Source organism: Zonotrichia leucophrys, chromosome 4 (assembly GCF_028769735.1).
Source record: "Zonotrichia leucophrys gambelii isolate GWCS_2022_RI chromosome 4, RI_Zleu_2.0, whole genome shotgun sequence".
Taxonomy (NCBI): Eukaryota; Metazoa; Chordata; class Aves; order Passeriformes; family Passerellidae; genus Zonotrichia; species Zonotrichia leucophrys.
Genome location: NC_088173.1, coordinates 27479058 through 27497000, shown reverse-complemented (window position 1 = coordinate 27497000; position 17943 = coordinate 27479058). Strand labels below are relative to the sequence as shown.

Sequence of the window (17943 nt, the reverse complement as noted above, 5' to 3'; positions counted from 1 at the left end):
TGACTACTTTCAAATGCACATTGCAACTTTCTGGCTCAGTTGTGTTCATCAAGGAGGCTGTTTTGTGTGGAATTGATGGATGCACTACTTAATAGAGGAACTGTATTTCCAAAGACCTCAGCAAAGTCATCATATAGTAGTCATTAAACAAGTTTCTCACTTATTCATCCTTTCATGTGTAATCCTGTGAAAGCAGCAAGAAGAATTTCAATTTGGAAGTTCAGTTTAGGCATTAGATGCAACCAGGGAAAACACAGTAACTGGGCTTGAGAATCTCATTTTGAGGAAAGGCCACCTGAAGCAGAAAGTAAAAAGCTTAAAGTCGTGTAGTATCCCTGAAGGCTTTCTCAGATAGGCACAACTCCCATTTCCCCCAACTAGTCTTCTTGTCTAAATGAAAGCAGAAGCATTACAGAGGAGTGTGATCCATTGGTGGTGTGGGGAAAGATACATTTCAAAAGTTACATCAACACAAACATTTGATAATTTTGAGAAAGTTTAATCATATAATAAAGTACAGTATATTTCTATTTACAGAAATATATTTCTGTAAAATGGAATTTAATTGTACACTACCTTTATGTGTTTCCATACATCTCTCTTTGAAATGTAGGTGCTTTACAGGTTGCTAAGGATGATGTAGCCCATGGGCTTACCTCTTCACCATGTTATTTTCAAGCTTAACAGCACCTTTGTAAGTTGGATTATTTAGTGAACTAAAAATTACCTATTTGGGTTCCTGTTAGGAAAATTCTAGTTGACACTTTCTGGTTGCATTTATAAAGGAAACAGAGCCCCTGTATGCATTCCAGGATGGCAATTTCTGCTGTAGAAGGTCTGGGGCATTCATTCAGAAGAGCACCTTGGGATTTTTTTTGATGCATGAGATTTTGCTCTTTTTGGATCACTGATTTTTATTTTTTTTCCAGCTTTTTAGGAAACATTAATTTTTTATTCTTTATTTCTTTGATTCAGGCTACTGATATTGGACATAACTGAGATCAAACTGGGGAGAAAATCTATGTAGCTGTTTCAAACAGTCCTTCCTGTCGTGCCTCTCCATCAGTGCATACACCAGAAATAACACTCCCCTGTATTTTGAAAATAGTGCCTTCATGGAGTGTATTTTGGCAAGGCAAGGTAGCAGGTGGTGTTGGAACATTTCTGACACGTGGTGAACAAGTTCCTGTTCTTGTCTGCCACAGACAGGCTCCTCTGGCTGGGAGAGGGTGGCACTGACATGAGCAGAGGAACAAAACTGTAAAAAGTCAAACCTTTAATAAGGAAGACTACTGTGCCACTAAGAGAATATTTCTTAGTTTAGTAAGAAATAGTAGTAACTTTTGCTTTACCAAAAGTTACTATTTCTATTCCAGTGGAAAAATGGGGGTAAGGCAGAAGGTAAAACAGGAATGTCTTTGATCAGCTCACGTCCTATTGCCATGTGACTTAAACCTGGAGTCTTTTGTGCAGTGCCTGGGCAGATGTATGAGCAAAGCTCTTGGAGGCTGATATCGGGGATTGGATGGCAACTCTCAGCTTATGTCAACGTGCCTCTCAGCCCCTGATCACAGCGCATTCCCACAGGAGTGAGGTACTGGTAGCAGCACATTTCCTGCTCAGTGGTTTTTCCCTGGCTGGATGTTCAGCTGCAATATTTTGAACTGTATTTGAAGCATTTCTCACTGAAACTAGGCAGACAACAGCAAACAGTTCTGTGACAACTTAAAAAAAACCCCAAAACTGTTCTCAAATAGCATCACTAATTATTTTAAAGCGTCAGAAAGGGAATTGTGAATGTTTTACATAGCCCATTGGAAGCACTCAGTGGTTTTACAAATGGTACTAATTTGACAACCAGTTTTAAAGAAACAGTCTCAAAGACGCAGATGGCAGAGCAATCTCTCACAGCAATTGGAAAGTAAGTAAATCTGTTAATTTCTCACTGATTAGTCCATTTTGGTGCTTGCTTTTAATGCATTGTAGTCTATCTAGAAGGCAAATTTGACATGTAATACAGAAACAATTGTTTGGATTTTAGTATTCTGAAACAAAATTTTGATTTTTTTACTCATGATTATTTTGATATACAAAACATCTTTGTCAGTGCAATGTTTCACAGAGTTCCTATGTGGGAATTGGCAATTGCTATGTTTGGTTTATGGCATGAGCTGCTTGAGGAGAGAGGCTTTCCATGGTGAGGGAATACCTGCTTGTACTGTTTAGCCTGCCTGTGGGCACACTGGTGGGAGCAGGGAGGATTAGAGATGGTAAACCCCAAATTCATATCTGACATCTGGGGAATCAAGTCACATCAGACAAGTCTGACAGGGAAGCAAATGACTTTCCCTTCAAACAGTGATGCTTGTACACTTGGGAAGCTGCAGAAAAGAGCTGGGAGTTAGGTTAATGCACAGAAAAATATTTGTTAGTTCATGCTTTGAGAGAGGCTCCAGTGATTGCCCTGAGATTAAACAGTCCTTTTAGAATGAGGTATAAACCTGCATAAGCAGAGATAAATAAATTGTTATTAGTATGACACTTTCAGGTTTTAACTTCCAGCTGTTTTAACACACTGGCCTGAGCTCCTGTGTGTTTTTTGCACTTGTGGTGCAAAAAAAGAACTTCCTGTGGTCTGATATTTTTTGTTTAATTTGCCTTACATAACAGAAAGTTATTGTCACTTAAGGACTATGATATACAGTGGGCTAATGATATATCTGTTTCAGTTTGCAGCTCATCTAGTGAAAAACAAGTACCCAAGGGTCTGCATCCTTGATGGAGGGATCAACAAGATCAAGCCAACTGGTCTTCTCACTGTTCCTTCCCCACAAATCTGAGTGACTGTAAACATTCAGGACAATCTGTCTGAAGAGGAAGGTCCTACCTGCAGCACAGATATCCTGAGCCTGAAGGGCATTATGGCATCTTCACAAGCAGTCCTGGTGATCAGTGTCTTCTCCTGCAGCTGTAGAGCCCAGGAGTTTTGTGTTTGTTCTTTAATATAGGGTTAGTTGGAACTAATCAAAAGTGAAGCTTTAAGCTTTCCAAGAAGCCTCTTTCAGCACTGATGCAGTGCAGAAGTGCTTGGGCAAGTCTGAACATAGAGAGAGGAGCTTAACCTGGCTTTTGGTGTCTTACATTTCTGTGGAACAAAGTTAACTGGCACTTGATGGCTCTAAGGTGCGCTTAGATTATTTGAAAAAGTATTTTACTGTGAATATTGAAGGTAGCAAAATGAAACTGTACCATGTATATTATGTGAAAAAGTGTGTTCCCTAATATTTGAAAAGTAATTGCTGTATCTTCTGGCTTGCTTTATTTCTGGAGAAAGTGTTTTTTCATCTGGTTTGGAAATAAAGATATGTCCCAAATTGAAAGTCTCTGTAAGAGCAGCTGCTGATTCAATCCAAAGTCTGTCACAAGGTGGAAAATTTCTTCTACTCTGTGGTGAATTGAACAGTCTATTTCTATAATCATATAAAATTTAACAATTTCTGGAACAATTACAGTTACCAGAAAGGTGGGCTTTCAACAATACTGTGTCTTAGGAGTATAAATAATTTATTCTTAAAATAATAGTGTGCTTCCATTTTAGAATCTCATGCCTTGGAAGGAAACATTGCAATTTTAATTTTCATGTGAAAACATTCTAGAATGATCACTCTTGTATGAATTGGAAGTTGAGAGTTTTCTTGGGCTCTCTGCTCTTTCAGCTAGTGGTGTCAATTTTCTTGGGGATTTTTTGGGTCCTTGAAGATGAACTTTGGCACTGACAGGTTGGGACAGCAAAGCTGCTTTGGAGCTGGGCTGGCTGCAAGTGCTGCAGGTGAGTGAAAGCAGGCTCCCACAAAGGGCAGAAGGTGGCTGTGCAGCAAAGATGTGGGAATCACTTTGCAGTCAGAAGCCAAAAGCATTCAAAGCACCAAGAGAAACAGGACTTGGCATATCTCTTGCTGAGAAGCTAAAAATAAGCTTGATTCAGACAGCTACCACCTTTCAAGAGATGTGGGGAATAGAAACCCCAGCACCCCATTCCTCCCCCTCAAAATCCCATGTTAGGTTTGCTATCTTGTCATGTCCATTATTCTAAAAATAATGCTGGAGATGGGAGGAAGGCTAGGAAAATAAAATAATCTGTCTTCAAGAATGCTCCTTAAAAATATTACATTTAATCCAGGAAAAGTAGTTATGATAATGTAAAACTGTCAGTATGGCACTGAAATTAAATAGAAGTGTGGAAGAATGTGTTTTAGAAGACCAGAAAGTGTTAGATTTAGTTTTTTACATTTTTAAAGCTGGAAAAAACTGATGCAACATGAGGCTTAATAATCACTGAAGTGTGAGAATTAAAATGTATTTTGTAAAATTAACAAAATGACACCAAAGACCTGTTCACCTGGTTACAGTCACATATCAGCTTGCATTGTGAATTTGACACCCTGCTCTTTTATTAGAGCATCATCTGAAACATGGCAGGTTCCACAATACAAGCTCACTGTAGGGTAATGAGGATTTGCTCTGGAGATGGGATTATTGTATGTCTTATTTGAGGATTTTATATCAGGGGTAGGGAATAGTTTTAATTTGGCAAGCAGAACATTGCAGCAGCTAACTATTTTGTTCTTCTGTCACAACAGGTTTCCAAAACTGGTAAGTCTAAGAGAGAGGTGGGAGTGAAAGGCTGGGAACAATTTCTGTACTGGCACCTGACCACTTGTTTTGTGGAGTTTTTCAGTGTTGCTGGTTGTGGGTTTGGGGGTTTGTGGTTTTTTGAAGGGTTTTTTGAACTGAAACTGTGGGAGATGAGACTTTGTGAGAGGTGCTGAAAGAGAAGTCTTCATTCTCTTGGTGGGGCAAGCAGAAGGTTTTGTAGAGCTCTTGAAAGATTTCTGGAGGCTGAGTTTTCCAAACATGTGCATTTCTAGAGCATGGTTTGTCCAGCTGTGCCATTCTCTGGTTTAGACTGCAGTTGGATGCCATAAAGTTTTAGTAGGAGAAAGAAAACAATATTAATGTTCCATGTTGGTGTCTTTTGCTGCTAGCATAAAAATATCATAACTAAATATTTCTCACTGTTGGGCCTGGAAAATGCAGCCTCTCTTAGTCTGTTTTTTCCTGCCATTTTAAAAACATCCTGAATCTGCCCCAGCCACCTGGGCCTATAGCTTCCTGCCAGGACAGTCATCTTCCCAGAGTATGGTACCCATGTGGGCTTCTAAAAAATGCCAAGGAATTCATTTTCTTTGGCAGCCTTAGACCTATTTTTTATTGCAGACTATGAAACAAGTGCTGCTGACACTGGAGTCCTTCTTCAGACAGCATATATTGAGCTTTTCATTGCAGTTTGCATCTAAGTTCTTTGGGGTTTATTTTGTTTTTACAAGTAGATATTTGTCCTGTTTGGTTCACTTCTTTTGGAGCAAAGGCTAAGACTATTTGTTCTTATCCTAGAAACCTCCCTTCCTGCACCCATTTTTTTCCCTTTGTCCTCCTGGTTTCTCCCAGGTTCTGTGTGAGCAGGGTACCTTCCCAGTTCAGCACAGGAACAACTCACAGTGCAGCAGAAAGGAGGGAAGTTACAGTGTTTGCTTCACTCTAACTTCCACTAATCTGCTTCGCTTGAGGTGTTTCTAGCTTGTTGATTTTGGGGTGATTTTGCTGGTTTTTGAGATGTTGTGTTGTTATCCCAATTTAGCATAAGTCTTCCCTTTTAAATTCCGTTCTTCCCACTGACAGTCCTTTTTGGTAGAGTGTTCTGGTAGACTCTTCCTGGTATATCTGAACTAGAGGCAGTACCCATAACAGGTGGGCAGATGCTGGTATGTATTCTTTCATTTAGATAATTTATTTTTCTGACTTCCAAGACAATCTCTAGAACTGCTAAGGGCTAAATAATTTGTCAGAGTGGGTGAGGGTTAAATTTCCTCCCTTCTTTTTCCCAGTTTTAATCTATCCTTAGGCTTAGTGACAAGATCACTGCACTTCACTCTTGCCTGGGACTTTGTGCATTCATAATCTGTGTAGGCATCACACAGTGGTATGATCTTATTTCTGTGACCTTCTGGATATCATCATCCAGAATTCCTGTGATATTTTAGCCAGCTAAGAAGATGTTTATTAGAGCCTCTCTTAGCTGGACTTCAGAGCTGCATCACACAAAACTCAATGAGACAAAGAACCCCAAATGACATGACTTTGTTCTTCAGCAGCTGCATCACTGATGTTAATATTGAAGGAGGCACTGTGAGAGCTCTTAGTTCTGTGGCCTGAGACATACTTGCTGCTCTTATTTACAGGGTGTGAATATTGTACAGAATATCACTTGTCAAGATTTAATTTATGTTTGTGCTTTTAGTAGCTTATCAAGTTCCTTCAGTTAATATAAAAAATTAGGTAAGTCTTTATTTAGCTTTCACAGTGTTCAGATTGAGTTACTAAGAGGCCTGGGAATTGTGTGGGACTGAGTATGGCCTTTTAATCTCCCATTTCCAGTTATCTTTTCTTTGCTGATGAGTCAGACTGGCCTCTCCCATTGTTACATTAGAGACTTTACTGTCATCAGTCTTATCTTGCTATTTTTAATTCTTTTTGTTGAGCTCAGCTTGTGAAAATTAAGTGAAAGAATTATTATTCTTCCCAAAAGTGTTTCTTTCCCAGAGAAGTAATGAAACTTGATCTGTGCTGACTTTGCTAACATCAGATTTGTATATTTGACTAGCAAAATTACAGATTTTCCTTTCTCTTTGAATGCTAAGCTATAATGCTGGTATTGTCAATCTTTTAGATTTCCAGACTTAGTAGAAAGCTGATGCCAGAAACTCCAGCCTTGTTTGGAACTCATGTTTCATTTACTTTTCAAGTGACCATGAAGCTTTAAGTTTGCCACTGCTTTTAAATAATAGTCCCAAAATACCTGTTGGACAACAGTCTCTGTTCTATGACAACAGAGTGTGTATTCCTTTCATTTAGGTTTGAAAATTCTTCTTGTTCTGCCATAAGCATTTGTGATTGAAGAGCATTCAGTTTTGTTGTATGTTTCTCATTATATCAGCATTTAATAAACCAATGTCATACAGAATTTAAAGAAACTTTAAAAACATAGAATCAGTAGAGCGCTGTTACCACTGAATCAATTTGTAAGTATTTTTTGTAAAGCCTTTTTCCAAAATTTGTTTCACCATAATATAAATCCATGTTCAGATTAATCTCCAATAGTGGTCTTGCATGTAAAGGTAGAGAGACCCCAGTGCATGCACTCCTGTAATTCACAAATTTTCCTTCCCTGGTGATAGGTCCTTATGTGCTTTAGGAGCAGAGACACCAGGTTTCCAGACAGTGTAATCTGTCTAAAACAGCAGATAGGGTAAAGCAATGTGGTGATCATTGGATTCAATGGGAACAATCCAGGGAGAAGGTGCAGATCACTGTTTTAATTAATATTTCCTAACTGAAGCAGGATTATATGTCTCCTCCTTGTCTATCTAGAATTAACTGTCATTACCTCATTTTAGAGAGAAGTAGTGTCTGGTGGTATCAACTTTTTTCAGCTGAGTGAGCCAAAAAGAGTAAGGCTGAGAGTACAGAACAGGTAGCTGTGAGAGTTATGGGGTGACATTCTTGCCATTTGGTCACTTGACTGGACTTGGTTCAGTTGCTACCCTAAATGTGTTTTTTTTCTCATGTCCTTTGAAATTTGAATGAGCTAATATCTCTGATTTTACACCGTTTCCTTAAGTAAAGCTGTTATTTCAAACAACATTGTTTCTCCAACCTCAAAGAAAAAGGTGGCATCTCATATAGGATGTTGTCCTCAGGAGAGGAACTTGCTGGCTTCCAAGTTTTACATGTCCTCAGTTCAGTGGCAGCTCTTCAGCAACTGGAATGCCCATACTCCAGGTCTGGAGAGGTGCCCCATGTGCAATAAGTACCTGGAGGAAGCAACATGGAGAACTTACTTTAGTATGAAACTTTATGGGTATGTATGTAGCTATAATATGTGTATGAACACAATATAGTTAGCAAACAGCTTACTTTAAATTAACAAGATTGTTAAAAACTGCCAGCTCTTTTTGGAGAATACTCTGAACTTAGAATAGCTCAAAGAGGTTGTAAGAATTTTAATTTCTCCTTTGCAGCAATTGTATAGGTGTGCAGTGCACACACATTCATGTTAAGCCAAGGGCTTTACTAAACCAGGTAAGTCCCCTCGTCACTTCAGAGAGAAAATTTCCTATTACTTTTCAAGGAGAAACCAGCAAAATGGGCAGTTAGAATCTAGTGCTGTTGCAATATGCCTGAGCTCAATTGTTCTAATTACTTCTTTTGAAATATTTTGTGCCTCTTGATCCAATATGTGTGAATATACACTTACCCTACATTTCTTCTTAAAGCCCTAAAGATAAACCATTATTTACCTGGGCTTCTTTGCTGTCATCCTGCCTGATAGTGCTTTTACTGTGCACTTTACAGACCCTCCCTCTCTCCCTCCAGGATTTCATTCAGCTTTTCATAGAGCCTTACCTTTAGTTCACCTTTGCTATTGGAAACATGCGATGAGTTTTCGTTCTCAGAAGAGTTTTTTAATGCACTCATTGTGTTTACTGTTCCTGGAAGCTGCTTGCTCCTCATTAGCAAGTGCCTGAAGCCACTGACATTGGAATCCTGGGCTTGTAATGAAATGAGATTGCTGCTGTGCACAGTGGATGGAAGGGAGGGAGAAGTGGAAAATTTCTCTCAGTGCCTCCCTTGGAAAGGCATCCCTCCCATGATGAATCACTGAGAGAAGTCTTCATGGTGATGGATGTGAACCAGTGGGGGCAGCAGGACAGAGCTGAAGGCATCAGGGAGTTACTCTCTAATTACTCTTTCCTGACAAAGCAGAATAATTGACACATAGAGCTCGTGCTTCAAACTGCAGCCTTGCTCACTGCTTGTCACAGGAGCACCAATCCCTCATGGACTGGGGCTGCTCTGGGGTGAGCACCTCCTGAGACTCTGTCATGAGCTGTCACCTCCTCTTCTGGCAAAGACAAGGTGCCTGCCTTTTTTTTATTATTATTTTTTTTTTATTTTGGGGGGGTTTTTTTAAGTAGTGGGGAAAGACAGGCACTGGAAAAATTCAAGCAGCTCTACTGTATGTGCTGCACATAAAAGTTGTGTGATAAATGGTCATGGTAGCAGTAATCCAAACATTACATTTAGTAATCTAAACATAAGCATAATCTAAACAATCTAAGCATAGCAGTAATCTAAACACATCTAAACAATGGGATCTCCACTGTACACCTGTTCACTTGTTACAATGCTGTGTTGTCCTGTTGCAGAACCTCACCTGTTCACAATTTACAACACTTTGATAGATCACTACAGCATTGGACTTCTGTAGATTTTTGCAGAAACATCAGACTTGAGTCTGTGTCATGAGATGTGAACCAGATGAAGAAAAGGTTATTTCATGCTATAGAAACAGCTTCTTGCAACTCCTGGCCAGTTTTCAGAAGCTTTTAGTTACTTACATAGAAGTCTTGCAGAAATCTGAACCCTTTGTTAAATGTCCAGATGGGACCCAAGTTCCTGAAAATCAGACTTCTGCACTCAGTGCTGAACATTTGAAAATTTGAACTTGAGCTTGGAAAATTTGTCCTCAAAGGGTCAGGATTTACATACACTGTCTGTGAACGGTTTCAGTGGGAAATGCTGGCAGACCCATCTCTGTAGTGTTGTTAACCTGATTTGCAGACCACCCATTCTGCCTGTGCAATAGAACAAGCCTAAAAGAGGCATTCATTGATGGCATTTGTCCTTACTGATCTCATTTAGTTGATTAAAAGAAGAAAAAGATTACCCTCTACCTGTTTTCTTTGTGAAATCTTCGACTGACTACAAAATCCTCTTTAAGTCTCTGCTGACCCTGTTTCAGATTTCATTTTCAGGGGAGTGCTTTTTCATAAGAAACTTTAAGAAGTTCAGATATTAGCAGGCATGTATATTGCCTTCTACACCGTTTTAGTGCTTCAACAAGTTACAAAGATGATCAGAAGCACCTTCAGGTTGAAGGTAGTGTCATGACTCTTTGCTTTAAGTTAGACATAGGCTTGAGTTCCGTAAATGCTTTATTCTGATCTGGCTAGAAACAATTAGCAGGGATGAGCAAACCTTAAGCTTTGCCTGAATCCACTCAAAAACCTGAGGAATTTCTGCTACATTGTTTTTTTTAATTAAGCCAAAACTAAAAATACCCCCTATTGCCAGAGAGTCTTAATCACACTAAGGAGTAGTTATGAGAATAATAATAATGATACTTGAAGGGAAAGAGGAGGGGACAGAAACAATCAGAACCAAAATGGAGAAAGGCCACCCACCAAAGCCATGTTGAAGGGATGTAAGCAGCTCTGAGAGTGCAAACACCATTCCTGGAACTTCTCCTGGTTGAGCAGCACATCCCATTTGCCAGCAGTTACTGTCAGAGGCCAGAGGAGCCTTTCTTCCTGTAGTGATGGAGCTGCAGACTGCAATTAGGTGATGTTTTGTTTCAGGGACCTGCTCTAGGGGAGGTGCTGCTTGTGTAAAGGCTGTCTTTGCTCAGATTTGGAAGTGGTGTATCTTCCAAGGAGAAAAATTGTCTCATTAACTCTTGGCGAGGAGGCGCTGTGCAGGCAGCATGCTCAGCCAGTGCTCGGCATGGGCTTTGTCACACACTGCAATTTGTAATTGCTGATTACTTCTTGGCTGATGTTGAAAGGCTGCCCAGAGTGCAAAACAGTAAGTAATCATCCTCTCCCACCTCCAGTCTCGTTCAGTGGGAGCTTCACAGAAGAGGCAGGCAAGTCTGGCTGAAAGAGGACCTCGTAACCTTTGCTCACGTCAAACTCTCCAAAACTATAAATTAAATTCAAGAGGAATCATGCTGTAAGTACGTTTTGTGTATGGATGCACACGTACTTAATACATTTTAGAAGTGTTTTTTTCCCCTCCCTCTTCTATTTTTTTTTTACCAGCTGGCTCTGGGGGATTCTTTTGGGTGTTTTTTTAATATTCATCATGGAGCTTGGGAAACTGTAGTATTTCTGATACATAAGTGCATCCACTGTAGGGTTGTTCTTGTTTGCAGTCAAGAAGTAACAATTATCCAAGCATATTTTTGGAATATTTAGAAGAAAAACATATTTGGACCAAAAGCCATTATTTTTTGTAGCTTTTACAGGTGACATACTAAGGAAGTTGAAGTTACATTGTTGTCATCAAGGTGATTAAATTTTGGAATGCCCATGTCGGTGAAAACAAAGGAGTGTGCAGACGACAGAGATGCTGAGTAGAATAGATGTTCTGCTCAAATTTGTCCATTGCTCAATGAAATTCATTCAGCAAATGCTCAGTCTCTAAGCCTGGCTTTTTTGTATGCCAGTTTTAATTTGTGTGTGAATATAGGCTGTCATTGCCTGCCTACTTCCCCTGCCCCATTTTCCAGCTACATGGAAGACAACCTTCATTTTAATAGGTAAGAACAGGAATTTAGGGAACAGTTTCCCAAAGAGGGCAAGTCTGGGAACCTGGACTGCCTAGTCACCAGGCTGTGGTTGAGCTGGCTCATGCTGATGATTCCTGGGTTGGTGACATAAGTGAAACCCCAGAGCTGTGAAGGGAGAGAGCCTTGCTGATGCTGACACATTGACTCACATTGGAGCATCCTGTGGCAGGATTTGTTTTGCTGGAGGCTGGAATTCACCTGTGTGCTGTAGGTGGCATACATCTATTCTGTTTTGACAGAATCAGTGTGTGGGAAGCTCTTTGTGCTTGCAGGCTGCATTACCAAGGTGCAATGATTTATGAACATACATGGACGGATCATGTGAGCTGTGAAGGTTTTCTCTGGGGAAATCTCAGATAGCAAGGTAAATGAATGCTTTCTGTGGAGATTAATTATACAAAATTATGCTTAATTAAAAGGAATATTTTGCTGTAGCTTAATCAAAAAATCCAGTCTTCAGTCTCCAAGTGGGCCTCTTTAGATATCAGTAGGACTGGAAATATTGGCAGTGGGACTTACAGTCAGGTATTACTGGAAGAGTTTGAACTTCAGACCCATTCAGAGGGGAAAGAAGGGCTATGGAAAATCAGGAGACTCACAAAGTCAAAATATTTGTGTAGGCATTTACAATGTACTGTCAGCATGCAAGGGTTTGTTTTGTTTATTTTTTACCATTAAAAAAGAGTAGAAACTCTACTCTTTCTTCAGTATTTAGATTACTTACAGGTAACAGACAGCTCCCTACATGCTAGCTGTTAACCACAGACAACTTTGTGTGCACAGAGAACAAAGGGAATAATGTCAAGTGTTGCTGAACAAATTTGTTATCCAGAAACTCTCCACTAGTGCAAGTCTGGAATGCATCCGTTCCCCCAGTATTGGGCTTGTGTAATTATTTGTTTAAGAGGTATTCTTGTGTTTACTGCCTTTCCTGAAGCTGATGTTTGCTTTGCAGAGCCCCCCAGGTAGGTCTGGCCTCTTTGGGAAGTCCAAGGCCCAGTCATGCATAAATGAGGGACACGTCTCATTAGTGAGCCCACAGCTCGGGTTCTCGGAAAGCATTCAAAGCACGACATGCAGAACACTTCATGCCACAGAAGAGATTATCAGATGTACATTTATGGCTCATGGGCAGGTGTTTTAGTGTCCTGTGGCATACTCATGACATAAGGGTATCCTGAGAAATGAGCAGTTTAAAATGAAGCAGAAATGTGCATTATAGAATGTAGCAGATTCCATACAGAAACTGGCATTACAGAATCCAGCAGATTCTCTCTTTGGATTTCTTTGCCCCCTTTTTCAGCTCTCAGCTATGTCAATCGTTATTCACCAGAAGTAGCACTGATGTTGATTGTGTTGGTTTTTCCTGCCCAGGGTTTTTGGTTTTAGCCAACTTTTATACCCTGCTGTTTCCCTTAATGTCCTTAGGATTTGTGTACAGCTATGGAGCAAGACTTCAGTATCTTCCAGTGCAATCATTCAGCTTGGAGCTGAAAGGCTGGGTGTTAACTAGAATCCTGAAGGATGCAAGTATCCATTTTCCCCCTGTGACACAGATTCTGTTTCGTGCCAGCCAGTTATTGTCTCTCTTATCCTTATGTCACCTCCAAGGGCATAAATGCTGTTTTTACTCAGCCCGTGATCACACCAATTTCTTTACAGTTAAAATTACACACAGGAAATCTGACATTAATGCAGCAAGCTGAGTATCATGCTTAGAGTAGTAGCTTAGACAGCTGCTCAAACAGTGCAGTAAATCTTATAGTCCTACTCAGCAAAGATCATAATGCATTTTTAGCTGGGGACCAAGCTGGGTACTCTTCTTGTTAAAAGCTTTGGTCAAGAGCAGTAATGTAGATTTGGACACAGAAAAAGAAAAGTAAAATGAAGCAATCCAGGCTGGGTATTTATTGGATGTGTTTCATACCCTGTGTCTTTTATTAGGAGTCATGTTGAGTAAGAAACAGTCACTTTTAGGGGGAAAACTTTGAGTCTGATCTGCCCCTGGATAAATACTAAGGCAATAGTGAGGCTTATAGTAAATGACTCGTTTTAGCCAGAAACCTCCACACTGAACTGAAGGAGGAAACTTGACTGTGTGCTCCAGTGTTTGATTTGTTGCGTTTCCAGATCCTTAACAAAGTGATAGAAGTCATGTTTGTTCTGCATGTCTTCTCTGTGCTGTTAGGGCTTGATTTTCTGTCACTGCTCTGATATGCTGCTGTTCCTGCAATGAATTCTCCTATTGTTGCCTTCCTTCTTTGTTTTCTGGGGTTCTTATTTTTGCCATTTTGAGGTGCATGCTTTGATGGCATTTCTTGGATGCATTTCAGGGAGTGTAACCCCGTGCAAATCAGTGGGATTGTATGATAATCTGGCATTTGATAGCACAATTTTACCAGAGCAGAGTGTGAAATTTTACCAGACTGGGCATTAAAGGGCAATGTTGTTGCAGATTCCTGGCTTTAGTGTGGTGTTTATCCTGGCTGACTTGAGGGCTGTTTCAGCTCTCAGGTGTCCATGTGCAGTGCTGCAAACAGGAATCCTCTGGAACAGGGGTTCCTCTGGAGCACCTTCCCTCAAGGCTCAGGAATGAAAGCTGTGGACAAAGCACAGCTCTTCAAGTAACAATGCTCACTGCTGTTACCCTGAATTTATGGGAGGAAGATTTGACTTGTGTTCACCAGGTGTCCAAGGTGTTAACCCTCCTCCCTTTTCATGCTGCAGGAGGAAACCTGTAAATGTATTTTTTAAAAGAACCATGTCTGAAGTCTGTTGGACAGGGTTTTTTTGTAATCTGAGAACACTGTAAGGCAATTCCAAAAAGCAGCAACATTTTTTAAGCAGTTTGGGGGATGAGACTCTGGCACTGAGCTGGGAAAATGTCTGAGGCAGAGAGGGTGTTGTTCATTGTGTGCTGCAGACACTGTGCCACAAAGAGGACTGATAGCCTGCAGAGTGTATCAGTGGCAGCTTTGTGATGAGCTCATATATTCAAAGGCCAGAAGCTGGGAAACTGCTTACAGTGACTGACAGGCTTTTAAATTGCTTTTGTCTGTGTTAAAAACATTCTTAATTAAATTAACATTGTCCTAATGAGAGACTGCAGTGCTGTCTAGGGAGCAGCCGTGCTGCCCTGGCAGGTGGTGTCAGTGTCAAGTGAGGCGTGGGTGGGTGCTGGCCACCTGATTTACCAAAAAAGAAAACAACTGATTTGCTCAGCTTTTGTTTCAGTTGGGCATTCGGGTGGGAGCACGATGATAAGTACATTTCCTTTGCACTTCTGCCACCACCTTCTTATGGAAAAACACACTCACTCTGCTGGTAGCAAGGAGGCAACACAGAGTAGAAATATGTGAAAGCAAAACTGAGTTCAATTTGACTGAAAGAAAGACAGGATGTAGTGGTTTAATCAAATGGAGAGCTTTGCTGTCAGAGATTGAGTTACTCCACACTAGAAAATACTTTGAGTTGTTTTATTTTTTAATCTTTGACATGGGTGGTCGAGAGGTGGAGCTCTATCCAGCTGTATCACTGCTATGTCAGATACATGGTTTCAGTTTCATTTAAGAATTGCCTCTTGCTTCTTTAAAATATAGTTTTATACTTGTTTCCAGGATTTTTGTTTTCTGGGTTGTTGTTTTCTCTTGAAAAAGGAACTGTCAAAACTGACAACTTTTCATTGTTTATGAAATGTTTTTTGTACAGGGCACAACTTCCCCATTAAATGTTTTTTTACTTCCCCATGAAATGTTTTTTAGGAAACAGCCTTCATCAATTACAGCAGAACAAGAAAAACTGCATCTTTCTCTAAACTGAAAGAGTCAAAGTGGACACCAGCTCTATGAACTCAGGGAAGAGCTCTCTTAAAACTGGAAAAATGTGTCTGGTTTGTCTTTTGCCAGAAATCTATTCAGAAGACTGCCAAGTGCACATACTGCAAGGGTGGGAGGAAAATGCTGTGACCTCCTCTGTGATGTTGGGTTAGCACCTGATGCTCTGCCATTGCACTGCCCTTGTCTGGGAGGTGTGAAATAACTCTCTGAGCAGAAGAATGGAAATTAATAGGTGATAAATTTATTTTGACACACATGAATTGTGTTATTCAGAGGAGGAAAATTGCAGGCATAATGCATTCAGGAAATATAGTGAAGCAGTCAAAACTCAGAAGTTTGTGAAGCATATTTAGATGTCAGCATCTCTGACAAGTTTCAATAGCTCATACTGTTACTGAAAATTTAAAAGGGCAAGTTTTTCCTAAACAGTCTGGAGTTTTGTTGGACACATTGGGGTCAGGACTCAGAGTTAACGAGATTTAATGAGTCTGTTCTAGCTTGGCAGTGCAGACAGCAGTAGCTGCACTGACAGTGAAATGCTGCAGATTGACACAAGCTGTGCAGAAAGAGTCCAACCAAGATAAACTCACATCATCTTTTCATGCATGTGCTGCTGTGTGTCCTCAGGTGTAAATTCCTGCTTTGGGTTAACAGCATGACTCCCCTTTCATTATGAACTTAACTGGACAACCAAGATGTTTTGAGGAATATGTAGCCCTCTGAATTATAAACATCTTTTTGCCAAATAAAATGTACAGCAGTTATATTTCAGAGAATGTCATTGCACTTCATCAGGCCACATGTTCATTCCAGGCCAAACACTATGAAAACTTAGGGGTTTCTTTGGAGAAAAGATCATTCAGTGTGGCCCAGACCTTCACTGGCAAAATGATAACAAAAATAAATATTGATAATATTGCTATTGAAGATATAGCAATTTTTAAAGGGGGGAAAAGTGATTTTTAAGGAAGATATTCAGGAACAGAACATGAAGATATTCATAGGACAGAATTCTTAAAATGGATCTCTTTCTGTTTTGGGGGTGAGTGACTGATGGTGTTTCTCTCACCTTCCCCAATCCCCCTTCTCCTCAGTTACAATCACTTAACTTTTCATGGAGGAGTTTGGTGTGACAGCTTTTCTTCAGCTAAACCTTTGCTCACAGCAATTCCTATAAGAAATATTGATTTCTTTTTGTCTACTGCTGTGAGTCAAAGTATCTCAGATTTAGAGAGGATCCCTTCTTTTCTGTGTCAGAGAGAGTAGCTGAAGGAAAATCTTGCTTGCATTCTGAAATCTGACATAATTTAGCCTGTGAAATGTTGGATGTCATGTTTCCCCACATATTATATGGCAATCCTGAGGTGCTCAAGAGACCTCCCAGTAGGCCATGAGGGGAGGGAGTATTTATCTTGCACATTGACCTTGGCAGGGCCTAAAGTGAAACTCTTACACTCAGGAGAAAAACAATTCTATAATGCTGAACGGAAAGAGCTCCAAGTGATGTTAACAGGCTATGCTGAATTCATCTGAGTGAGGTTTCCTTTGGATGATGGTACTGTACCAGTCAGGACAGTATTGCAAGAGTCAAGTCTTTTATTCTATTTTTTTTAATCATCTTTTCACAGAAAAAATACCCTAAAGAAGAGATGAGAACACTCTTTTGGAGCTTTTGTGTGTTAAAGCAAATAGCATAATAGGTGGGATTCCCATGGAAAAAAACCTCCTTGTTCATATGGCATGTAGTGGAAGATATCTCATGGATCACAGTGGCACAGTATAAAAGTATTAATTGTAGCATCACCTCTTTGGGCACTGCTGACTTTCCAAAAGCAATCTTTCTCTCAGAGTGGCACAGGATTTTCTCCATCAATTCTTTAGTTGTTTTCCAGCCTGAGAGCCCAATGCCTTCTCTCCTGCCCCTTTGTGGCACCACTTTTGCAGCAGCCCAAAGGTGGTGAGGAGTGCACCCTGACCCATGGCTGGCACTTGGCATTCAGAGCGTGCTGCTGCTAACAGAGATGAACTGCACGGTGGGAAGAGCAGCCTGCAGGCATTGCTAGGAGGCAGTGACCCAGGGCTGCTGTCAGCCTCTGGCAGGGTGTCAAAACATCCCAGAACTGTCATGCTGGAAGCCTGGTTGCCTGGCTACTCATCGCACAGTCTGTAGCTTCTGTTATTTTATACAGTAGGGTTGGTGATACACTTTACTACTTCTTTTTTTTTTTTAATATAAAATGACACTGTGTAGTGGAAATCTGGGACATGTAGAATTTTCCCAGCAAAGAGACAGAATACTGACAGTGGTGGTGGTTTACCATGATGTGGATGTTATTTATCACTTATTTCTTGATCATTTTTTCTTCTCTTTGTGGCAGTCCCTGCATGTAAGAGCAGCATCAACAGTGGTGAAGTGAGAGAGAAGTTTGATTAACCAGGAGAGATCAAAAGAGCTGCAGGACTCAAGTTTGGCCGTATGATTAAAGCACAACCTGAATTGAACAAAGACATTTTGGGTAGCCTCCAAGGGGAGGAGCTCCAAATTAGGTAAAACAAACCTCCTGGCTGAAAGTCAGG

General features: G+C 40.4%; 1 protein-coding gene across 2 annotated transcripts in view; it reads left to right on the top strand.

The window, feature by feature from the left end:
- The window catches only part of TBCK (TBC1 domain containing kinase), an 87828-nt gene extending 84445 nt beyond the window's left edge, over positions 1–3383 (top strand). For both annotated transcript variants that reach the window (XM_064710924.1, XM_064710925.1), the window contains exon 26: positions 2730–3383. In XM_064710924.1, the coding sequence (XP_064566994.1) occupies positions 2730–2840 (111 nt within the window). In that variant the 3' untranslated portion in view covers positions 2841–3383. The remainder of the gene's footprint in view (positions 1–2729) is intronic.
- The last annotated feature ends 14560 nt before the right edge of the window (positions 3384–17943 follow it).